The sequence below is a fragment of the Hippocampus guttulatus genome, chromosome 8 (genome assembly GCF_054856545.1).
Source record: "Hippocampus guttulatus isolate MCC_2025c chromosome 8, RoL_Hgut_1.0, whole genome shotgun sequence".
NCBI classification, from domain to species: Eukaryota; Metazoa; Chordata; class Actinopteri; order Syngnathiformes; family Syngnathidae; genus Hippocampus; species Hippocampus guttulatus.
Window position 1 is genome coordinate 8489023 of NC_141268.1, and position 25916 is coordinate 8514938.

At 42.4% G+C, this 25916-nt stretch overlaps 1 protein-coding gene across 2 annotated transcripts in view; it reads left to right on the plus strand.

The window, feature by feature from the left end:
* cacna2d2a (calcium channel, voltage-dependent, alpha 2/delta subunit 2a) overlaps positions 1–25916 on the plus strand; it is a 202070-nt gene that overhangs the window by 168820 nt on the left and 7334 nt on the right. The window contains exons 14-35 of one of the 2 annotated variants that reach the window (XM_086118130.1): positions 3549–3598; positions 10174–10263; positions 10356–10424; positions 12019–12093; positions 12500–12574; positions 12651–12722; positions 13211–13282; positions 13394–13455; positions 15389–15465; positions 17604–17618; positions 20358–20418; positions 20699–20796; positions 21717–21807; positions 21994–22056; positions 22202–22305; positions 22397–22495; positions 22568–22659; positions 24101–24148; positions 24226–24297; positions 24374–24526; positions 24627–24679; positions 25208–25263. In XM_086118130.1, the coding sequence (XP_085974256.1) occupies positions 3549–3598; positions 10174–10263; positions 10356–10424; positions 12019–12093; positions 12500–12574; positions 12651–12722; positions 13211–13282; positions 13394–13455; positions 15389–15465; positions 17604–17618; positions 20358–20418; positions 20699–20796; positions 21717–21807; positions 21994–22056; positions 22202–22305; positions 22397–22495; positions 22568–22659; positions 24101–24148; positions 24226–24297; positions 24374–24526; positions 24627–24679; positions 25208–25263 (1647 nt within the window). The remainder of the gene's footprint in view (positions 1–3548; positions 3599–10173; positions 10264–10355; positions 10425–12018; positions 12094–12499; positions 12575–12650; positions 12723–13210; positions 13283–13393; positions 13456–15388; positions 15466–17603; positions 17619–20357; positions 20419–20698; positions 20797–21716; positions 21808–21993; positions 22057–22201; positions 22306–22396; positions 22496–22567; positions 22660–24100; positions 24149–24225; positions 24298–24373; positions 24527–24626; positions 24680–25207; positions 25264–25916) is intronic. The other variant, XM_086118131.1, reaches the window with a different exon arrangement.

The window sequence follows — 25916 nt, forward strand, 5'->3', positions numbered from 1 at the left end:
AAAATAGACTTTCTTTCCACCCAGCTCAGTTATTTTTAAATGTTCTCCTTTATACATGTCTTATTTGTCTCCGCTCAATCTGAAAGCTCCTTTATGAGGTCTCGGAAAACTTCAGACATATCTCGTCAGAAGTTATTAATTAGCAGGAGCGGCGTCTGCCTGTGGGGTGATTAGCTCGTCATCTCTGTGTCAAACTGAGCTCAGTGCCAAGGATTATGACTGCTTCGCTTTTCACCTCCTAAGCGATTAGCTCGCCGCTGAGGTAAAACAATAGTGCCGACGCACGCCTCTTACAGAACGGGTCCTTTCCACATCCTCGGGACTTGATTGGTCTTTGCTATCTGACTCCAACAGAGGCAGCTGCCCGACACAAGAGCTGACCACTGTCCTGTTTCGTGCACATAGTTGGTACAGTAAAGCAGCGTACACACATTACCGATTTTTAACATCTGCACCAATTTTTAAAATGGGAGAGACGTGATGAGGACATGTGATGTGTGTTCTGCTCTTATAGAGTATGTTTTTTATTTTTAAAAAGTCTCCACACTCCTACTCAAATGCCAGGTTTTTGTGATATATATAAACAAATGAAAATAAGATGCTGTATTTTCCACACGACAAGGCACTTTGGAGTATCAAGCGTGCCTTCAATGTATGGCCTAGAGTAAAACAGTTTTCATACATAAGATGTACTGCATTATAAGGCGCAGAATAGAAGCCACAATAGTGGCTGCTGTTGCGTTATGCATCTACTAGATGGTGCTACGCTAAAGGGAATACAATACAATACAGCTTTATTTATATAGAGCAGGGGTGTCAAACTCATTTCACATTGTGGGCCGCATACAGCCTTGGTACATGTCAAGTGGGCCGGACCATTAAAATTATACCATACTATGCTAGAAATAACCAAAATATCATGTCTTTCCTTTGTTTTGGTATAGTGAAGCACAAGAACATTCGGAAAATGTTGAAATTTAATGAACATATCTTTTACCAAACATTTCATGAAACACCTTAGATTTCCTTTGACAAATGTGCAATTTACTTTTATCGTTCACATATATGTATTGCAACTGATCCCACTGATTGTATACAAAGGCACACCACTTTAACAATTTGGTATTGAAAAATATAGTCATGCATTTTAAGATTAAATGAGATTTATAAAGGATTTTTTAAACCATTTACCCATGTGCACGTAAAATGTAAATGTAATCCCTGCCTACACTTTACAAACGAAAGAGAAAACAGTGGATATAATAACTAGCGGATAATTCATGGATTGCACCTCATTAAAAATATTCATTCCATGTCTTTTATGCATTTTTTTTCATTTTTAAATTATCCTGCGGGCCTGATCGAAGCTCCTTGGGGTCCGGTTCTGGCCCACGGGCCATATGGTTGACACCCCTGATATAGAGCTTTCACAACCGCTGTAGCTATAACAAAACACTTTACAGAACGTTTAAAATACTACATCCAAGAAATCAGAATAGTGATCCATATGTAAGGCGCATGGGATTATAAGGCGCACTGTCGGATTTTGAGAAAATTGAATGCTTTTACGTGCGGAAAATACGGTAAATCGTCTCAAAACAGACTTGTGTACTTTTTGGAATTATGGCAAGAAATAGTAAATGGCTAATTCTGAACATAGCCATATCCCGAAATAAAGTATAAGAGGGAGTATAATATAAATAATAAATACATATGCAAGCTTTTTGTCATTAGATCATAATAGATTTTCTCTCAGGCGAGAGATTCCTTGTGTGTTTCTGGAATATTTTTAAATGAAGGTTGAACTTTTTATCATCATTCCATAAAGTAATTTTGCCACAAAATCAGCAATTGCTCAACCACCAAAAAAAAAAAAAAAACACCATCCCTACAGCCAAGCATGCCCGTGGCAGCCTCATGCTTTGTGCTCTTTGGTCATAAGATGGAACTGCAGCCTGCGACAACATGGGGGGCAATTATGAACAGCTCCAAATACTGTAGCAGTTGATGTTGGCACAAAACCTTCAGAAATCTGATAGGGAAAAAATGGCAGGGAAACCTATGACAACATAACCATTTCATTTGGCGTTAATCACTTTAAATGGTGGCAGGTATGTGTGGACTACCATTTAACTTTTTAACTACCGTAGATTGATCGTGATTGGTTAATTTTGAACATGGCCACGTCCCCAAATAGAGTCTAAAAGCGTGTGCACACATGTGCAATCACCTTATCTGACTTTTTTACTTTTTCCTCCCTTCTTGAAAAGATTGGAAAAACAATTCCAATAGAGTTGTTCAAGTTAAAGGTCACACCGAGTGAGGAAAATGTTTTAAATGATTTATCTTGGTCTCATTGTCTGTTTGTTTTTTTTGGTTTGTTTTTGTTTTTTTTGGTTTGTTTTTGTATCACCAAAAACTGGCATTTAAGCAGGGGTGAGTTGAATTGTTATATCCACTACTGTATAGACTGGCCGTAGTCTATACAATTAAATGTGGTGTGTTGTTGTAGAGAGAGTGTGTGTGTGTGTGTGCGTGTGTGTGTGTGTGTGTGTGTGTGTGTGTGTGTGTGTGTGTGTGTGTGTGTGTGTGTGTGTGTGTGTGTGTGTGTGTCAGCTATATAGCTCGACAAAGTTCACCACATATCAAAAATAAAAAGAGTCATCTCAGGCCATGTAAATGCAGTTGATGCCGTCTGCGGTTTTGCACTTCTTTGTATAAACACTGATGGCTTTAATAATTTGGCGAGAGACACGCTGATTGACCAGGGCGCTCGCTCTCCTCCATTTCTAATCACGCGGCGGCGGACTCAAGAGTGCAGAGAGGTCAGCTCTGTCATCCCACGTCATCCATACAGGCTGATGCCATTCTGTGGATCTCATCATATGAAAAACTTGGATTGGATTCACACTTACAGCTTCGGTCAGGGAGGCCGCTCATACCGCTACTTTCCGGAACACGCTCGTCGGGCGTCCCGCAGAGCTCCAGTCAGGGCGTCTCGGCCGAGGTGGTCGCTCGTAGCGCCTCTCGGAGATCCCACTGGCTTGCTTGTGGGCATGTGCGGGCGTGCGTTTAGTCTGCAGGGCTGGTATGAGGGTGGCTCCTCAAGCTTATATGTATGAGATTGAAGACCCAATCGTTTTCTTGGATTGGGCGGCGCTCGTGCTAAGAGAGAAGGAATGAGCAAGAATGCTCTGAGATGGGTGCATGGAGGAACACATTACTTTGGGGGTGAGGAATTAGCATTTTAACATGACTAAAAGTTCCAAAAAGTTTATTTCGCTTGATTTGCTTAAATGTCACCAAAAATCTGTTTTGCCCACAAACATTTATTATCTTTTTTTTTTTTCGAATCTAAACTATGAATAGGTTTAACATTGACAATTGTAGGCTTCAATTGTTTTCGGATCAGTTTCTTTGGGACAGAAAAAAACGAAAGACAGAAAGTGGAGAGGTCCAACTACTGTATGTCTGTAACCCAACTCAGTGACTTGATTTTGTGGTTGAGCTTGCGGTGGGAATAATATTGATACATCTTTTATTTTCAGGTTACTACTTTGAAATCCCATCGATTGGAGCCATCCGAATCAACACCCAGGTGAGATGTACAAGATTACAACATGGCCTTGTGAAACGGAATGAAAATGACTTTTGAAGAGGCTCATTTCCTTCTTTGTTCCCTCAATGGTTACGCCGCGGCAATACGCCTCAGGTGCTTTATAACACGAAGTCTTCTCAAGTGGATGACTTCACAATGGAAGTTACGGTGTTTCACATGACTTACTGGAGGATCTGAGTTCTCTTTCACGAGAATGTTTTCTTTCACCGCCCTCACGCACACTGTGGGTTCCCTCTCGCTTGCTTGAGGAATGGCGAGCTGACAGAGGCCCCGTGGAGAAGCTCATTGCAGCTCTAGAATTTGACACACACACACACGCACACACAACTTTTTCTCGGCCCCTTCAGAGCCACATGAGTCCCAAAAAGACACTGTTAGCATTGACAGACAGCTCAAAGATGAATCTTATTCTTGGAATTGCTGTGTTTATTACCGTATTGGCCCGAATATAAGACGGCCCTGATTATAAGACGACCCCCTCGAACTCAAGTTTGAAAAAATACTTTTTGAACACCAAATTAATTTTTATACAGAAAATAATTACAGTACATCTGAAACAAATGATTATAACAATATATTTGAGAGGAAAAGCATGTTATTTTGCCTCATTCAAATATTAATATCTGAACATTTAAATATGTAAACTAAAGTGCACTCACATTCGTAACTGAATGGCTTTTGGTTTTTGAAATGTGAATGACATCAAAACTTCTCCTCAGCTGCCGGTTAACCTGGCCGAACATCGACCCACTTTTCTCCAGATTGTGGCTACGTTTCTCCATTCTCTGTTATCTCTTGTATTATTTTCTTCTCTTTTCTTTCTTACCGCTATTTTTTATTTTTCTTCTTCGTGCTACCACTATTTTTATTTTTCTTCTTCGTGCTACCACTATTTTTATTTTTATTCTTCGTGACAGGGGTTCACTTTGGCCTGTGGAGTCAAGTTCAGCATTCACTTCAATGATATCTGGTGCCATCTAGCGTCGTGAATGGGTATAATGTCTCGACCCCGAATATAAGACGACCCCCACTTTTTCAGTCTTATTTCATTGCAAAAAACACCGTCTTATATTCGGGCCAATACGGTATTGTTATTCCCACAAATAAATGGCCGATGCCATTTGTTGGCAAATTCCACGGTGCGCACTTTGACCATCCTCTACCAGGAAATTCACCCAAATGGGACCCAATCAGACGCAAAGTATCCCAGATAGATAGGCGCCACTAAATTGCAAAGCTTTTGGATATAAAATCGAATGGCGGCGGAGTATGACATCAAAGGCTCATCACCGTTGGGGGGAGTTAAATAAATAAATACATACATAAATAATAACAGCAGCTCACACCCGTTTTACCAATCAATAAAGACTTTGGTGTCTGTTGATACAGGAATCACAAAAGAATCTCCCGCATGTAGACAGACACGGTAACAGTTGTCACAAATGTCCTTCTCGATGTAGTACACCGCCCCCTTGGTGGCCAATGAAAAGTGAATAACTCAGGATACATCAACTGCCATGTTGCAGAAAGACGCGTTGCTTCATGTTGATGTGCGAGAGAAAAGAGTTTCCCTGAGAGCTGAAGTGACTTTGAGGCTTTACTGTACATGCCCACTCAAACAAGGCGCATGATTGTTTCTCGGCGCAACATCTACCAGCGAGAGCATGAGTGGATTTATCCCGTTAGCTGATTTGCTTTGCATCATCGCAGCCTCACCCAGCATTTTTCCTTGTCTTGCTTACTATATCTTAGTGTTGTGTTCGCACGTGATAACTTTTTGCTGTGTTTTGTTTAAGCGCTAACTTTTTTTGACCCCTTGCCGCTGCCGAAGCAATGCGTCGTGGCTCTGCATAAGCTCGTCCCTTCACGGAGATTGCCCCATCAATGGTGGTGGCCGGGGGGGGGGGGGGATTCACAGCCTTGCCTTGGTCGAGGAGCCTTATTTTGAAGGTGTCCCAACCCAGTCAGCTGTTTTTTAGACACGTCGCAGGGAGGCTGAAGTGACAGCCAAAACTGTCAGGTAGGTAAGAGTTTTTTTCTTCACCAAAAAAAAAAAAAAAAAAGACCATTCTGTGATTAAAAAAAGAAACCTTAAACCTATTTCAACTAATAAGAAGATAAGATGAACGTCAACGCACTAACCATCAGCTTCTTTTTCTCCATTTTAAAAACCTCAGCTACACCATCAGCGCCTCCAGTAGAAGAGTCTCGGAGGAAAGCTAAAGCCTGTACAAGTCAACTGAGAGCCACCTTCGACGGCACCAACACAAGCCACTTTGGGCGTTGTTGATGTATGTTAATTACTATACAAGGTTTTAGAATTAAAGATTTAAGTAAATATGTGTGTTGTCGTAATCATTGTCTCAAGTATGTAAAGCAGGAATACTGTTTACGTTTTTTAAACATGCTGGTACATACATATTCACGAAAATTCCTGAGGGGAGCAAATCCGACCTTGTGGTTTTCATCTTTCGCGAGGGATTTCTGGTCCCCATTAACCATGAAAAACGATGGACTTCGGGATTTTATTTTCATTTTTTGTGGGTTACGAGTGTCCATCAATACCTCTTTGAAAGTGACAATCAAAAGTGAGCATTATTCTCTTTGTAAAAAGGCAGAATACCTGCGATCTCTGCTCTACTAGACTTCCTGGCATGATGGAAGCAATTATGGAGATAATGGCCTCTAATCACCAAGCGGGGCTGCTGTGACTTTATACGGCTTTGGCTCCTTTGCGCCACAAATTTGTGCTCGCTACCGTTTTTATGCGCCCTAGATTGTTCTAGTCAGGCATAAAATTTCCCCTATATGCCGTGAAAAGGTCTGGCTGTCACTGTCCTGATGGAATATCTCCCAGTGGCGCGTTTAAGCGGACTTTTATCGAGCTAATAATAGAATAGGTTACGCCTGTCAGCATCTCGCGGTTCAGCCGATGAAAGCAAACAGTCAGGAGCTCGACACCGACACGGACGTGTGCTCGAGTAGGACGCCCCCACACGTGTATTTCAAGGTTATGTTACTCAAAGGTCAAAATTTACGTACGGTCTTTCCTTTTCTTCACATTCATTTTACTGTTGGGGAGAGAAAAAAAAGCATTTTTTTTTTCAATCATGACAATAGTTTTGGTACGCACCAAAACTATAGTTAGGACTATATGATAAAACCTTAGACCAAGGGTGTCAAACTCATTTTTGTCGCGGGACACCTAAAAGTTAGGTCTTCCGTCGGAAGGCCATTATGACAGTGAAACCACAAAAATGTTTAATCACATTATCGCATTATTAGTTGTAAGGGAAACACAATTATTACCAAATCTCAACATCATTTCTTACAGATGACAATTTGACATTTCTGTACATTTTTTAGCAAGGATCATGCAAGTTGACACACATGATTTTCTTTCGGGGGGCCACATAAAATGATGTTGCAGGCCGGATCTGGCCCCAGGGCCTTGAGTTTGACACCTGTGCCTGAGACAATGTATGCCTGTGAGTATTGTTATACTGTTTGTCGATGTGTTTTGCCACTGCTGTTTGTGTCCAGATATCCCTGAAAGCTGAAACGGTTACAATACCACATAGGCAATGCTCGTTTCATTATATTGACGATGGACTCTGTTGAACTGTATTACAATACGTTTTAATAGACGACAATATCATAAGCACCACTGTTTATTTATCTAAGGTATCAAAATGTCAATATTCCCAAAAAAAAGGGCACACTGACTCTCCCTTATAACTATATTCAGCTTTTGATAAAATGATCATGAATGAATGGCTGAGGTCGTTAAAAAAGTTAACTCATTATGTGACGTATGACAGACCCTTTCCAAAAAATTTGAATATCATGAAATTTTTTTTCCATATTTCCATTCAGAAAAGTAGTTTCATCGATTTTAAATTCAGGGCCCACAATTTAAACGCACAGTTTTTAATTTGTTTTTTTTTTTCATAATTTGGGCTTCCGGTTCCTGAAACCCATAAAAACAGGAATTCAAATAGTTTGAATACTGTGAAGAAGCAAATGCATACTTCTCAATTATTTGCAGGAAAGAAAAAGGTTGCACCAAATCAATCGAAATATGGTATTTTCAAAATAATGTGAATCTTATTAGTACTTGGTAGGGAATCACTGCCTCGCTGGGCCTGTCGCATTGCCTGGGAGTTATGGAAGCCCAAATTTCTTTGATGCTTGCTGCCGGCTCTTCTTTGTTTTGGGATCTGGTGGCTCTCATTTTCCTTTTGATAATACACCATATATTCTCAATGGGGTTTAGGTCAGGTGAGTTGACTGGCCAGTCAAGCACTGTGATGGCATGGGCATCAAAGCGGGTTTTGATGCTTCTGGCGGTCCGAGCAGGTACCAGGTCCTGTTGGAAGATGAAATCAGCATCTCCATCCATGCCAGATTCTTGAATGTTCTCTGTTTGATAATCCAGTGAAGCCCACGGTCATCTATTTTGCTGGTGCATCTTCTCTTGCCACATTTTGCCCTTTCACTAGACCAAGGGTCGGCAACCCACAATGTTGAAAGAGCCATAATGGACCAAAAAAAAACAAATATGTCTGGAGCCGCAAAAACTTAAAAGCCTGATCATGAACACAACACATGCTGTATGTATCGATATTAGCGATATTAGCCTACCATCAACATGACTAAGTTGGCTACAAATACACAAGCATTCATGATTAATTGTCCCCCACCCTCCTGCAGTTTATCCTGTAGAGCAGGGGTGCCCAAACTTTTTTGACGGAAGATCTACTTTTCGATCAACCAACATCCCGCGGTCGACCCGTTACCGCACACGTGCGCATACGCACACACTTACACACGCATGCCGTAATGAGCAACAGTCATAACGGCCGCTAAGATGCACAAGGCACGGGACGCACTTTCGCAGCGTTCTATCGTAGCTCGCGTGTACCATTTAAAAATGCTTCTCTCGCCGCCCAGATTCCCATTCTTTGCAAGTACCCTCGATGAATTGTGCAAGAAAGGTTGTTTGTTTGTTTGTTTTTTAAACAACAGCCCCCTGACTGACATCCCGCCCTGCAAATAGAAATGTGTGTCACAGGCTCTGACGCAAAACCTCGTTGACGAAATGTTAAGATAAGATAAGAAAACCTTTATTAGTCTCGCAATGGAGAAATTCCCGATTCACAGCAGCAAAGTTATGAAAGGAAGAAGTAGAACAACAAAATATAGGAGCTGCTGGAAAGGCAGCCACTCACGCTGCGCCATTTTGAAGTCAAAATAACAAAATAACACAACACAACACACAGGACACAGACAGTCGTGCAATCTTCACCACTTTTCTGCATACACTTTGTTGTCTGAAGCAGTTATAGATGAAAGAGGAGAGGATCAAAGTGTCCTTTCACCAGTGGATCAGAGACGTCATGCTGAAAATGTGCACACGTCTGCTACAAGCTAAGTTTAGAAAGCAAACACGAAGCTGTAGCGTCCATTGACGAAAAAGAGATTGGCTCACATCTCCTGTCCCATGTAAATCCACTTCAATTCCAAGCCGCGACTCCCAGTTCCACATCCGCATCGGCGCTCCGCGCTCACGCTCCTTTCTTCTCATCGTCGGCTCCTCAAGCCTTACATCCATCCAACCGCAGACGGTTCAACAGCACCGATCTCTCCGCTGACTTGAAATGTAATATTTATTCGACACATTTTTACAGCATTGGAAAACGTTAATAATGTTTGTGTCATGTTTGTCCTCTTCTAGAAACCATATTCAAACAAAAAATGCTCCAGGGAGCCACTAGGTGGCGCTAAAGAGTCGCATGCGGCTCTTGAGCCGCGGATTGCCGACCCCCGCACGAGACTTTCCATTGATATGCTTGGACATGGCACTCTGAACAGCCAGCCTCTTTTGTTCTGAACTTGAAAGGCTTACACATTCTATGGATGGTATCAGTGAAGGTCTCTTGGCCAGTTGTAAAGTGTGCAGTCTTCCCCATATTGAACCGAACTGGAGCAATTTAGTGACACCTGTGACACTCCGTTTAAAACGATCATGCCCTGCAAGATGTGTGCTAATTTCCCCACAGTATTCAAATTTTTCAAATTCCTCTTTTTATGGGTTTTATGAGCTGTAAACCCAAATTATGTAAATATACACAAATATATACTTGAAATCTTTTAAAATCATGGTCCCTGAATCTATCATCTAGGAACGTTTCATTTTTTTGGCATGGGTCTGTAGTTTTATTTTGAACACTTCACCTCAATTCACAATTGCAGTGAGACTTTTGTCACAATGCCAGCATTGGCATTAGGGCCCCGGGGAAAAATGGCCCTGGTTGCACGTCATGCCTTAATGTGATTTTAACAGCTCCTTCATGATGATGAACTGTAGCCTTGAGTGGCTTGCTGAGGCTTTTTCCATTGCCGATGACCTCCTGCTTTATGTGGCCACCCACAGAGAAGCTCTTCTGGTTTCACAGATATTGAAAGGCATTCTTGTTATAACGCAAGCCGAGCTCTATAAAAATAAAGCATGTGTGTTTTACCGCTGCTGTGTTTTTATGGTGTGGTCTTAGGAGTATCTGGATGTCCTGGGACGACCCATGGTGCTGGCCGGGTCCAAAGCCAAGCAGGTGCAGTGGACCAACGTCTACCAGGATGCTTTGGTGAGGGGAAAGCACATAGAGAGAGAAACTTCAGCTGAGTGAATGGCGCCATTGATGGTGGTGGTGTTGTTTGTTCCATTTTGCTCTTGCAGGGTTTGGGCCTGGTTATCACGGGGACCATGCCGGTCTTCAACCTCACTGCTGACAGAACGAGCGCACAGGTACACTATATGAGATGAAGTTTAGATTGGATTTAAAGAAGAAGAAGATATATAATCCACTGATATGATGTTCATTCCATCCTACCTATAGACTTTCCTACCGATCTTCCTCGCTTCCTACCTTCCTTCCCACTTAGCTACTTAAGTACCAATTTTCTCTCCCGTCCTTCTTACCAACATTCCTGCCTACTACCTCTCTTCTTTCCTACAAAGCTCATTTTCTTCCTTCCTTGCTTTCTACCTACAAGTACCTACATTTCTACCTCCCTTCTGAGGTAGATTCCTTCCTTCCATCCTTTCTTCCTTCGTCCCGACCTACCTATCTTTGTGATCTGCCTACCTTCTTTCCTTCTCATCTCACTTCTTTCCCTCCTGCTGTCTTTTTCCCTTCCCACTACCTTCCTTCCATCCTTCCTGCCTTATTTCCTTCCTTCCTAACTATTTATCCACCTCCAGCCTTCCTTTGTTTCCCTCCTACCAACCAACATACCATCCTTCCTTCTCTCCTCTCCACTTAATTTCCTTCCCTTCTCCCTTCCAACCGACTTACCTGCTTCCCTCCCTTCCTTTCTACCCTACTGCCTTCCTCCCTACCTACCTACCTACCTACCTACCTACCTGCCTACCTACCTACCTTCCCTACCTTTCTTCCTACTTTGTTTTTTTTTCTCCAACTAAATTTATTTAACGAAATTTTGTTGGGGAAAAATAAATTTCCCCTTCTTTTCAACATACCTTTCTATATATGTTCCTTGATACCTACCGACCAGTAGCTATGTTCCGATTGACATTCCTAGGAAGGAATACCTACCTATCTACCTACCGACACTGGAAAAAAAAATGAAAGTGGTAAACCGATGTAATTTTCTCATTTTTTCCTCAAAAATAAACAAATGATGTACATTAGTTTAATTCATTTTAATTATTTGCAGCCGGAAATCAACTACTTTTTTCAGTATACCTTCCTTCCTGCCTACTTGTCCACTTACCAGTCCCTATGTTCTTAGCTACCTATCACCTACCTTCATCCTATATAACCTTCCTTCCTTGCTAACTCCCTTTTTCCCTACCTCCCCACGTTCATACCTAAAAAGCATACATATGTAACACATATATATACTAATGTTCATTACCAAACCCAACCATCAATATCAAAATCAAATTTTGTCTTCAAATGTTCTATGTTGTATTTCAGATTTAAGCCTGAAATTGAAAGGGGAAGGATCAGGCTTTTTGGGGGGGCTCTTAAATATACAGTAGAAAGAAAACTTTCGTTGCATGTTGACGAGTCAGCCATTGCCTCAATGCTGCCCACAACTGTGGTGCTTAAGTCCAACAGTGCCCTCAAGAGGTGGGAGCTGGCATTGCAAACGTTGTGCAGTAACTGTTATCGCCCAGACGGCACTTGGGATCCGTCTTTCAGCATCCTTAAGCTCAGTATTTACTTTGAGCTTATCACCGGAGCGTAAAGCAGCGGAACAGATAGAAGTGATAAGAGCTAAAGTAGGTGCTAAGCAGATAGTGGCCCAAAGTGACAACTCAGAAGAGCTTCTTCAGGCTCAGTGTAATACTGAATGTGCTCTCCCCTAAATAGAATCAGCTTATCCTTGGAGTCATGGGCGTGGACATCGCAATCAACGAGATAAAAAAGAAGACACCCACATATCGAGTGAGCATGGTGGACACACAAACACGGCACACTACTTGTAAAAATTTAGAGGCATGAGGCTAAAAAGGCACTCTAAATTGTAAACACTGTGAGCTTGATATGACCTTGAGAATGTCCAACTGTTCACTATTTTGTACTTTTTGCTCAACTTGCTGTACTCTAACTCGGAGCCGAACAGCAAAATTCACAAAAAAGAATATGGTCAGCGACCAGCAAGTTGTGCAAAAAAAATACTGAAATATTAAGTCAAATTGATTTCACCTCGTAAAAGTTATGATTCATTTTACATTCGTCTGGAAAGCTCACCCAGAAAACGCATTATCCCTAACCTTTAATCGGTGATATACTGTTTGTGTTTGCACGTTGATGATGACGTCATCACCTCCCACATAATTTTGTCACGCAGCTCGGCGCCAACGGTTACACCTTTGCGACCGATCCAAACGGTTATGTGTTGCTACACCCCAACCTGCGACCGAAGGTGTGTGTGCATCTATAGACTGCAGAAGGTCGATTAGTTGGTTCTTTTACTTATACGTATTTGTGCTCTCGAGTAGATCATCAACTTCAGAGAGCCTGTCACGCTGGACTTCCTCGACGCGGAACTGGAAGACAGCAACAAGGAGGAGGTAAGAGCATTTATTGCGTGTTGTTCCTAACCTCAAATCATCGGATTTCCGTCATAAACTGAGGACTTCCTGTACAGTAATCGCCATTACATAGCAGTTCACATATCGCACACAGATCATGATTTTTTTTTTTTTTAATGTAACATGGGTTCCAAATTGTGTACATGCTATTATGCATGGTATTGATGGTTTGCTGATTATTCTTTGTGTGTAATTCAATCCAAACGGGACACCGGTCTGTTTTATTTCCAGTAAGTCCTTTGCTCCTATCTTGTGGCATCTCTTAAGTAATTACAAATTCCTTTTTGGTGATGGTGGTGTGAATTGTATGTTGGGTTTTGCTTTTCGCAGCGGGGCTCAGTCCTGATTCCTTACAAACAGCAGAGGTTCACTGTATACCCAATATATATATATTTTGTAAGAATCTTTTGTTTGTAACATTTTGTGTTTTTAAACATATCCTTCACCCTCTCTCCATTTCCGCTCAGATCCGGAGACAAATGATTGATGGCAAATCTGGGCAGAGGAAAATCAAGACGCTCATTAAGTCGGTTGATGAGGCAAGTCGTCAATACACCGAGACTCAGTCATGTTTCAAAGTCGCTCCGTCATGAATGATTTGCTGCCAATTACGGGGGAGCCATGTGACACGATGCTGTGGCTATCCACAGAGGTACATCGACGAGGCCATACGAACGTACACTTGGACGCCGGTGGAGGGCACAGACTACAGGTAGGCAGTCCATTTGTTTTTCCTGCTTGAAGTGCAGCTTTGGAATCTGGGCTTGTTGAGCTGGACACAAAACTGTGACAGGATTTCTGTGGTGTGAATGGCAACAGTTGGCTCCACAGGCTCATTGCACCTCCTGCTATCTAGTGGAAGAGAATTGAATTGTTCTACCTCCCACTATGTGTCACTGGCATTGATAACGTAAATGAACGAACATTATTTCTAGTAAATAATACATTTCCCCACCAATGAAAAATAATTTGATAATATCCCGTGTAATCGGAGGATGCAGTGGACACATTGCCAAAACACAAATCACCCCTACTGCGGCGCCCTAAACTTTAAATAATATCTAGGCAACTACATTCCGTTTATTAGATGTTTTTGCTTATCTTTGCTGACACTGCTGCAATTCAGCTGACTGACATGAGAATTTTCTGTGTAGTCTCTCCATACCGCTTGAAAATGACGGATCTTCCCATTGATGACCCATTTCACAAAACTTGTAAATGAATTAGATTAGACAGGCAGCTTACAAAAGGTGTACTTGGTTGTTTGATTTTTCACTCGGTGGGTGGGCAGGCACTCCAAAGATCCAGCTATTGTTTTCCAAGAATAAAGTACATTTTGCATATGTCCCCTTTAAAGCTGTGTAAAATGGGGTGAAAACTAATCAACACACTGCACGTGAAACTCATTTTGTACCGCGGTGGAAGAAGAAGAAAAAGATAAGGCATTTTGGTATTGGATATAATTGAATTGAGCCTTGTGGTCACAATGTCATGGCTGGTCGGCATAAACACTCAACCGTCAATATGACCGTATCCAAGAATGTGTAGCACTGAGTGTATTTTCTGTTTCATTTAACACATACTACATATGATTAAGGGACCAGCTTTGCTTATGACTCGCTGTCGGAGGAGGGATGTTAATGATGCTACATTTAAAATGCTTTCCATTTTGGATAGCTTTTAAGATGAGATCACCTTTGTTTGTCCTACAATGGGGAAATTGATGTCCATTAAGGTTGCAGGTAATTGTAATTATAAAACGTGGGCTCCACTCTCAGTTTGGTCACCAAATTAATCACAGGGTGAATTGTAAATTATACCTTCTCTGTCCAAAAGTCATTTGAAATAGGCTTCAGCTCAACTGTGTCCCTAATGAAAGAAAGAATATGGATGTATGTACCAAACGTTAGTTTCTAACTCTAGTTTCAAGTAACCCTCATGAGGACAAGTGGTTTAGAATATGGATGCAACATCTAATTGGGATACAGTGATCCCTCCCTCCAATGCGGTTCACTTTCAGCGGCTTCGCTGTTTCACAGATTTTTTTTTGTGCACTTTTTTTAATGCTTTTAAACAGTGAATTGCGTTATGCATCCTGATTGGCTAAGGCGCTGACCGGTGAACAGTCCAACCTCGTACTGAGTATTGAAAAGATTATTTTACAGTACAGTGTTTCCGAAAACTATTATAGTTATTTGTTGAAAACGTTTATTTTATTTTTTTTGTGCTTGGGCTTGAAAACAGGATTTGGTCTTTGGTTTCATTGTATACATTGTTCAGTATTGTAATATAACTGTAAAAAATAAAGCTCACTACTTCACGGATTTCACCTATCACTGGTTCTTTTTGGAACGTAACCCCCACGATAAACAAGGGATTACTGTATACTCAAGTTATCCACATCTTTAAAACTCATTCAGTACCAGCCAATTCTAGACCAAGTCTGAAAAGATGTTTAAAAACGTCTTTGGGAGTGAATGAGTTTTAATAAAGAAGCAGTTTTCGAGAAAACGGATGAATGGCGAGTTAGATGTCCCAATACGTTTGTCTGTATTCTGTCCCTTGAAGTCCCACACTGTATCTGAATTTACCTTGTTTTGCATGTGGGTGTGGCTCATATTTGTGCATCTGCCTGACTCTCTCAGTTTAGGGTTGGTACTGCCCACATATAGCGAGAGCCACATCAAAGCCAACATTAGCGACCAGATCCTGCAGGTGCAGTGTAAGTACCCTCTCACCACAAACACCGGACCACCGCCTCTCTCTCTCTCTCTCTCTCTCTCTCTCTCTCGCACTCTCTCTTTTGGTCATGTCGGACTTTTATCCCCCGGGGTCTCAAACATCATCGTAGGGAACGGAGCGACTCGCCTTTCTTTCCCCGCTCCTCCTCCTCCCCCTCTTCCTCTCGATGCTCCCTGATAGGCTGGATCCGATCTGAGTATCCCTCCTTCCTCCTCCCTCCTCCTCCTGTCTCCATGCTGTGCTGTAAAAACAAAACAAACACCAAAAAAACGGTGATGTTTTTTCTTCGCTTCGGCTGAAGAAAAAAACGAACTGAAGAGACAGAAAGGTGAAAGCTATGTGACGCCAATGAAAATAATGGTGACTTTGTGCTATTATTTTTTTATGATTATTATTATTTCTCTGCCAAATGCTCTCGCCTCTTCTCCACCGAGAAATGATTCTGAAGCGTGTGTGTTCCAGTATTGTTTGGGGGGGAGGAAAAACATGCATGCTTTTCACCTCCTTATGATGCCTTCCTTGATTTTCTTTCCCTTCTGTTGTATGTGTGACTCTGTGTACTGCGTGTGAGCTTTGGAATCATTCAGCATATAAACTCCCACAAGGCCCAAGTGCGGGCTGCTCATATGTGGGAGTTTGGGTTTTGTGGGTACGAATGGGGACACACTGTTGTCTTTCTCATTCTTTCTTTGTTGTACTTCCTTCTTGATATTTTTCCACAATAATTGTCTCTTTTTTATGTCGTTCTCATTTGCTCAGGCAAATAAGATTTTTGGTCTTTATTTCTTTTTGGCGGGATACACACATATCGATTTTTAGTGTCGTCACCAATTTTTTTCTAATTCCGAGAAACCACACACGGGAACTGAAAAAAAAAATCGGCAATTGTGGGTGCAATCGAGACCAGCTGCCTCTGAATAAAAGGGTCTTAGTGCCGAGATATGGTGCCACGACTACAAATTAACAAAGAAAAAGAGATTCCCTATCGTAAATATTGAACGAGGTTATAATTTCCAGGATGTTTTAGAGAGCAAATCAGGGAATTAAAAATACTTTTTACACACCTCACACCACATCATAATTGGTCAGGAAAAGCTTTCAGAGACATTCGCAAATGATTTTTAATTGCAAGGCAGGGAGAATGCCCCAATTATCGGGATGCTTATTTGAAAGTGTAGGAGAAAATATGGTGCTACCTAGGCGAACACATGGCTTGTCGAGTAACTATATTGCACTTTCAAACTCTTCTTGTCATGTTGAGGTTCAGGTCATTTCCTAATTGGCTTGGCCCAAATCAGTGTTGACCACACAAGCAAGGATTTATGATTGTGAATATTGAAAAGATTTCACAATTATGGTTTTGCAAGCAGGTTGGCGAGAGAAAAAGATCACTCTAAAAGGGGAACTAAACATAGCAGTTTTTTTTAGCAAGACTATGATGTATGTGCCCTTACTAGTCTCCGCTGTGTTCTGGTTGATATTGTGTTTGTGGAGGAAGAATTAAGCAGATTAACCCAGGTGTTTGATCCATTTAAGGGGGCTGCCATTTTGGCTAATACAGCCCCCTGCTCGAGATGGAAATTGATATCAAAGTGCCCTCAGCCTCGCATTGCAAACGTCACAGTTTTTTGGGTTTGGTCTCATGACTTTCACAATGCGAGCCCAAGGGCAGTTGTGATGTCACTTTCAGTTGACAGCAGAGGGCAGTATCGGCCAAAATGGCAGCCATCTGAGATAATCTGCTGAATTTTTTTTTCTACAATTGCAAAATTACTTATCAAAATACTCTGTTTAGACTAGTGGGGGCACATACAAAACATTTTCTGCCGTGAGTTCTGTTTTTAAACACACCACACCACAGGAAAATCAATCAGGATTTTCAAAGACATCCGATAATCGTAGGGTCGCTGACTTTCAAGCCATCGAGCCGATTATCACTCTGTGTGTATCCCACTATACTTGTCTTGTTTGATTTCAGTATTTTTTTTTCAAGAACACAATATTTTTATTCAAGCAATAAATTGAATAAAATATTGTCTGTGACCCCTCCCCCTCAAAACCCCTTCCTCCCCGACCCCCTGTTTCTTTTCTTGCTCCTTCTCTGATGGATCCACACAGTGTCATACACCCAGGGCAAGTATACTCCATCTTGGTCCACGTTCCCTTTTCCTTGACTCCCTATTCCTCCTGCCTACCGCCTCCTCCCTCATCCAGAATCCCCCCCCCCTCCCCTCCCCCACCCCTTACCACAACCACCACCTACCTCCTAACTTCACCCTAACCTTATGGCTCCCCTTGTCTGCCTGCCTGTCTTTGCCTCTTGGACCCTCTTCTCCTACTTTTAACCTCACCCTTCCAGACATGATGATAAAGGCTCAGTTCTCAGTTCACCTCTGCTGCAGACACACTGAACAGAAAGACAGATGTTCATGTTCCTTCTGTGGATGGCTCCTTTCCTCCTGTCTGTCTTTCGCCTCTTCTTTGCATCCTTTCTTCCCATTACTTGTCTATCTCTTATGGTGTCACTAATCTGTAAATGTTCATTCAAACATCAAGGTGAACAACGTAACAGTAAGGTCCATTGGTGATCTCTGCAAATGTGCAAGTCCATTTTTCACAGTTTATTAGTTATCCTGAAACTGTCTGAGAACAGAAAAAAAAAGCCTTGAATCTAGTCCAATCGACATGAAACTAGGTGTAAACAGGACGCATGAAAAAGTCTCAAGGACCTATATCCGGAATTGAACATCAGTCAGCCATTTTGGGTTAGGGTGAATTCTAGGTCTTGGACTTTGACAAATTTCTACAAGGGAATTTGTCCGAATGAGCCCAAATCCGTACTCACTAGACAGATGGGCATTGCCAATTTGCCCATTATTTTTGCTTATGTCATTTAATGTGGGCAGAGCATGACGTCAAAGTTTGATGATTATTACTGAGATTGTCAAAAAAAAAAGCTACTGGTAAGCTCCATTTTACTAATCGACATGCAATTGGGTGGATATATCTGTCGTACCAGGACACATAAAAAAGTCTCAAGGACATACTGTATGCACAGAATTGAAGAGGAAATAGATCATTTTCTTTTATTTGTCTCATAATTTGAGGATCTTCTGCAAGGGAATCTTTCCTAATTATCCCCAGTTGGAAGCAAGTTTCCAAGAAAAAAAAAGATACATTTTGAATATTTGCTTGGTATATGTATACCAGCTCCATTGCGAGCGTTCTTTTGATGCCGGGAGTTCCTGGTGAGGCAATAACTTATTTTGCGCACACCGGCGAAAGGGAGGGGCTTCATCTGCTCAACGACAAGAGTTGCACCAGCCATTTTGCAAAGAGCCATTGAGGACAAAGTGGTCAATACTGTAGTTCTAGTTAATGCTAGACTTGGTACAGTTCAACAGTTGTAAAAAAAATCTTAATAATGCTAATAATAAAATACATACCAGATACGCCAACCTCCTCACCCATCAAACGCCAAGCCTGCTCACGTTTATTTTGTCACGGTCCTAATGCTGGCCGAATTGGACAGATGGGGGTGTCGGCAGACTGCAACAATAACCTGATTGGCTGCCGCAAAGCGAAGCACGTAAAATATTCAATTTATTTAACTTGGCGAAGAGACAAAATAAGCGGATTTGAGGTGCGCCTGCACGCGTTTCACCCCTCCAAACGCATCATCCGCCACGCCCTGCACGCACCCGCCCTCGCAACGGATTTGGTGAGCACGTAGCATTCGCCATCTAACGCGGGCAAAGAGTGGTGTCAAACTTTGATGATCATTTTGAAGATTTGCCATGATAAAGGGTGCACGAGGACCCGTTCACCACCGCACGCAGCTTCAATTATCGTCATAATGGTAGAATCTTTAAATCAGCTCTCCACTAGAATATAATTTGATTGTGTACGATACGTGTAAGTAATGATGTTTTGAAACTAGCCATGAAAAATACTGTACAAAAACAAACGTATGTAGCATAAGCGTCAGTATTGAGATCCCTCTCCAAGTAGAACTGGGGTGTCATTCAGTCGAGCACAGGTCTGTACCAAGGCTGTGCTGTGTCCAGCCTCACTTCAAGCACCTTCCAACCCCTCCTCCCCTCTCCCACAACCCCTCAGGTTTCAGCTCAGCGCAACGACCTCCTGTGTTTTCCCTCTCTACAATCCCCGTCTCCATCAGCTTGTTCCCCTCACACTCTCTGCCACACCCCTTACTCACCCCTCAGACCGCCAGGCGCGCGGCCCAACGGTTCATAAGCGAACCCCCGACCCTGGATGGTGCACGGCATTGTGGGCGGAGACTACCTGGGCACCTCATTGGTAGATCTAACCATCCGGTGTGACAACATGAGATTGAACTGTGGTTTGCGTTGCCCCTCAACATGCCCTTCACAATGCAATGCATCTCCTGCGATTATGTGTCTCTTCGAGTTCCCCCGCCCTGGCAGTCTGAGGGGCGACCACACCTCCATCAGGACCCTCGCAACAGTTGGCCACATTGATGCCTGCCTGACCTTGCTACAAGTCTCGCTGCAACCCTGAGTGAGTCTGAGAAGTCGCTTCTTGATGCGACGCCAAGTCAAGTCACTTCTCAGACAACCCAAACATGATGGATTGAAATCCCTCAGTGAATCATGATCTTTTTTTTAAAGACACACAAAAAAAAAAATCTCCAAGTTCACCCATTCAGGTCAGGTTCTATTTGAGGCACCATATTGGCTAACGCTAGTGTTCCCCATGATTCCTCAACGCTGCTATGGTAAAAGTCCCGTTGTGTACACCCGCCCTCCGTCCCCTGAACAGCTGCAAGTCCCCCACTTCCTCAGCTCCTTTTTGCCCCTTCCTGGATAATCTTCCCCCTTTCTGTTGCAGATTTTGAGTCACTGCTGCCAAACAGTTTTGAGTCTGAAGGACATATATTCATTGCTCCCAGGTAGCCTTGTGTGGAATCGCACTTTGTTGTCATTATGCCACATCTCGTCCAGGAGTGATTATTTTGTATGTTTGCTTGTCTGTGTGCTAGTGTGTTGCATTGTATTGTTTTCATTGTCGCTGATGAGTGATGCCGAAACTTGGCATTTAGTTCACCGTCACTATAACCAAGTACAACCCAGGACGCATGCCGCCACTGCTGTGATGCTGCATGATTTGCCCGGGGATGTAATGCGTCAGGCAAGTTCAAGCAGTCTTCAAATGATTTTTTTTCTCCTTAGGGAATATTGCAATGACCTGGAGTTGTCAAGCAACAACACGGAATTTCTGCTCAACTTCATCGCCCTCATGGAGAAAGTGACGCCTGACTCCAAGCAATGTCAGTTGGATTCAACTCAGCATAAACTTCATGATATCTTTAACTGAAATAACAGCATTCGTGTAAACTATTTGCAGGGGAAGAGTATTATAGGCTCCAAGCCTCCAATGGATTTATAATTGCCCATATTCATATTTAAAGCATAAATGTACCACAAACTGTCACCCCATAAAGGTTTCATAAAATGTCAAACTTTGCGTGTATCTCAGTCAAGATGTGCAACTTCACCATTGTTCCACCACACCGAAGTAGTACGTTCCTATTTCACAGGGCCCTGCTACCATCATGTGGCATCTTAGGCCATTTCAGAAAATGCACAAAAAGCAAGAATAAGTGCAGCTAGGTAAACATGAGAGCCCCCCCCCCCCAAGCAATATGATGACAAAATCATCACGTCGTCTTCTTACTGTTTTTAGAGATCGATGACCAACACCACGCACATAACCATCCATTTCTCCAATGACAATGAAGGATGTCCTCCCTCAAACCAAATATCTATCATAGTACCAGAAGAGTGATCTTTGAGAGGCTCACTTAACATAGACCATAGGATAGTCCAAACAGAAAATGAATTCAATTCATTTGTAAAATGTGAATTTTTAAATCATAACATTGTAACAGAGGGGTGTCTTTGTTTTTAAGTAACATTTTAGCATTTCTGCCTCTGCCTTTTTTTTTCCACACATTTGTGCAGTTGCTTTAATACAATGGAAATGTTGTGTTTCGTTTGACAAAGAAAAAAAACAATCTAATTATCAATCCTCCTAAGAAATCTTTTCTGTGTGGGAAAAGCCTGGAATATCACCTACCTGTGCAGTGGGGCTTCCAACTCCTGAGATTCTCCCTTTTTTTTGCCTTGTATTCATGTTGATATTCTGTTCCTATGCAAAAATGTATCTGTGTTGTCTTGCCCCATTCAGGCGACAATTTGCTCCTTCACAACCTGATCCTGGACACGGGCATCATCAGGCAGCTGGTGGACAAAGTGTGGAAGAACAAAGACTTAAATACGTGAGTGCATAGCCATAGACTCTCTCAAAAGTAGGCAGATAACAAAAAATGTATGTTGTTGTGTAATTTCACATATGATGCGTGGGCAGGTACTCCGAAGACCCTCCAATTTGTCTTCAAGCCATGAAAAATTTCTTTTTAATAGTCTGTCCCCTTTAATGTCTGCTCGTGTTCATGTGTTTTAAGGTACGGTTTTCTGGCTGTGTTTGCTGCCACAGATGGAGGAATCACACGGGTGTTTCCCAACAAGTAAGAGACCTTCTTATCCAGACTGTGTTGTGCTTGTTAATGCTTTTTAACGCCTGCCGTTTAAAGTCTAATCACTCCGATAAGGAACAAGCACGGCCGTTATGGCCTCGTAGCAAGGAGATTTACAGCTCTCTTAAAATGTCAGGGCTGCGGAAAGCTGGGAGGAAGACCCCGAGCCGTTTAATGCCAGCTATTACCGCCGCAGTCTCGACAACAGGGGTTACATCTTCAAAGCGCCTTATCGTACAGGTGAACGATGCTCCACATGGCGTCTCATGCTGGGCCCGGTCTTTTGGTTTATTCACTATTTATTTATCTATTTATTTATTTGGTCTCGCAGCCAGAGACGAGCTCCTCAACCCGGAGAATGACACCATCGGGATCCTGGTCAGCACGGCGGTGGACATCACAGTCGGAGGGAAGACTATCAAACCAGCAGGTGTGTTTCAGAGGGATGCTGCTTTCATTTTGAAAATGCTTTCAGTAACTGTCTGGTTTGGTCATTTGTCAGTCGTCGGAGTGAAACTGGATCTTGAAGCCTGGGTGGATAAGTTCAAGATTCTTGCCAGTAACCACACAGACAACCGCCTTGGCCCGAACACGGTAACCAAATGTGCAATCAATGACGACCTGTTTCCCTCAGTTCACTTAAAGAGTTTAAGGGCTGAACGATTGTGCAAACTAATCTGATTGAGGTTTTCCCAAAAAAATTCAGATTGCGATTTGAGTAGCAGTTTGAGTAAGCATTCACCACAACATCATAATTCTGTTACACAAGTGTGGTGTTAAACAAATATATACTAGACCACAGGTGTCAAACTCAAGGCCTCAGGGCCAGAGCCGGCCCGCCATGTCGTTTTATGTGGCCCGTGAAAGCGAATTATGTCTGTCAACTTCCATGGTCCTTGCTAAAATCTGTACTGAAATGTCAAATTGTCACGTATAATCAATACTGGTACTGAGATTTTGCAATAATTTTGTTACACTTTTTACACTCTGTGGAACAATAATTCAACAAACAAATAGTTCAAATAGACTGATTTCAAAACTAGTAATCCATCAATTTTTGTGCACAAGTAATCGTAACCAGGGGAAGACGTAACTCCAAAATGGCCTGCGACAAAAATGAGTTTGACACCCCTGTACTAGACTGTCAATCAATAAGGCACAAACAAATGAGTGAGGTTCGTGACAGGTGAGGCACTCCTCCTTTGGAGTTGGACATAAAAAAATTTAAACCCAAACGTAGCCTAAATTTTCTTTCTTGACTTTAGCATGCAATTTGATTCATTTTTCTGTCAGAGTTACTGTGTCGACCACATTCATTAACTACTGCTTAACGTCAGCATGTGCAGTACATGTGTGCCAAAACACGCTCATTGGCGATAGAAAGACAAACGGCGGCATCTCGTGTGAGTGCATGCATCAACTGCCTCAGTCGGCAAAGAATGCTCGTGTCTTCATGGGGGCACGGAACGTGCAATAACTACGTCACTTCCTGCTCATTATATGAAGAGAAAATATGCACATTCGGCGATTTTAAAATTAAATAATTGACAAGGATTCTATTGAAAAAGGAAAGCAACGCAAAGGACGGACCATAGAACTAAAATGGAACATAATTTAAGACAATACTGGTAAGTTGTTGGGTTGTTGTTTTTTTTAACTCTTCACATGCAGGGTAAGGGACAGCACGGGGCAGCACTTGCCTATCTGACCACACCGTCCCTGGTGTGTCTCTTATCAAACAATGACTCGGGTGCGCAAAGAAATAATTGGTAATACCAGTAATTGTCCATGGGAAATAAGTTTGGGATACGGCAGTTTATTGAAATTAACATATTTGAGGTAACACGGTAGATACAAACAAATGTGAGTGTGAATGTTTGTGTTTCTACGTACTCTGTGCCCTGCGATTGAATGGCAACTAGTTAAAGGTGTACCTCACTGGGACAGAGTCAAACAATAGCATAGTAACATAGTATTAAGTCTCCCTTTTGTGCCCTCATGTTATACTCACCTCTTTTCCTTTTGTATTTGTCAGTGTGGACCAAACCGAGTCTGTGAGATGGACTGTGAAGCCAACAATGATGTGAGTGTCCATATGTCTCCTTAACACGCGTGTCACAGCTTCTCCAGCTCACAGTTCACTATTATATTTGCCTGCAGGACCTCCTATGCTACTTGGTAGACGACGGTGGCTTCCTTATCATGTCTAACCAGAAGGATGACTGGAACAAGGTGGCTTTTAGACCCGTCGCAGTTGGTTACTCTGTTTCCTCAACCCCCTGTTCTGACTGCTTGCGTTCTCCCACAGGTGGGCATGTTCTTCAGTGACGTGGACCCCTCCCTGATGTACGCGCTTTACAACAACTCCTTCTACTACCGCAAGCAGTCGTTCGACTACCAGTCGGTATGCGAACGCATGCCCAACAGTGAGGCCGGAGCGGCACCGAGAGGAGTCTTTGTGGTACTAAAAACATACATTTTCCATACCCGTATCTCAAAGCACCGCTGTATATAGTGTACACATGTATTAATTTTTAATTCACTCATTGTCATGTCCGCAGCCCACGATTGCAGATTTTGTTAACCTGGCATGGTGGACATCAGCAGCTGCGTGGTGAGAAATTTACCTCATGATTATGGTATTCCTTTTATTAGGTACACCTGCACGGTGTGATAGTCGAAAGTGCTGTTTTGTAGTTGTACACCACTGCAAATTACAGCCACAATAATGAACATATTATTCAAGAGGACACATACGGACATAGAATTTTTTTTTTAATGCCTTGTAAACAAAGAGTTGGGTCTCTGGACTGTCTGCTCACCTATGAAGTGTAAAATGACACAACCTAGCAAAATTGGTGATCCTGTCTCTTAAGAACGGTCTGTAAGCAAGTACTTCTGAATGAAATTGACATAAAAGCACCCCACACTGTGGTTTTCTGCCCATGACGAGGTAGCGAGGCTGAGTGAATTGTAATAATGCCAGTCAGAGTCAAAAAGATAAAGCACCGGGGAATGGTTTGAAATTGTGTTTTTGAATTGACGCTCATTAGCACGCGCGGTTGTACCTCATGCTTTGTCCTGTTTGCTGCAGAATACACAAATGAATCAAATATTAACATTGCCCCCTTCTTGTCTTCAGGTCATTGTTCCAGCAATTCATGTATGGGCTGGCTTATCACAGCTGGTTTGTCACAGGTAGGTGCCAAAATGCCCACAGGAATTACTCTCAGCATTTGTTTTAAATGTACAGCTTATCGGCAAATAGCAAAGGTCTTTGTTCATCTCACTACTCTCAAGTGCGCTACATGCATGCTGTTTTTTAAAATATGAGCAGGGATGGCAATTTTCCGTGGATACGCGGAAATACGCCGTTTTATTTCTTAAATTGATCATTTTTGTGAATCGTCTAAATCCGTTGAGAAAATTTTAGGGTGGGGTCAGGTACCTTATCGTCGAGTTTTCACGAGCTCTCCCGATCAGTCTTTCCATCTTCCGATTGTAAACAGCCCTGCGATTGGACGTGTATGTCTTAACTTGTTGTGATTGGTCGCCCTGTCCAAGCCACACCCCTTTCTGCTTTTTTTCATCACTAGCCATTGCCATCCCTGTATGAGAGAGGAGGACAAAATTCTGGCAAAAATGGTCTAAGCCATAGGTGTCAAACTCAGGTCCTGGAGGGCCGCTGTCCTGCGTGTTTTCCAAGTCTCCCTGTTGCAACACACCTGATTCAAATGATCAGATCATCAGCAAGCTCTGCAGAAGCCTGACATTGAACCTGTTCATTTGAATCAGGTGTGTTGCAACAGGGAGACTTGGAAAACATGCAGGACAGTGGCCCTCCAGGACCT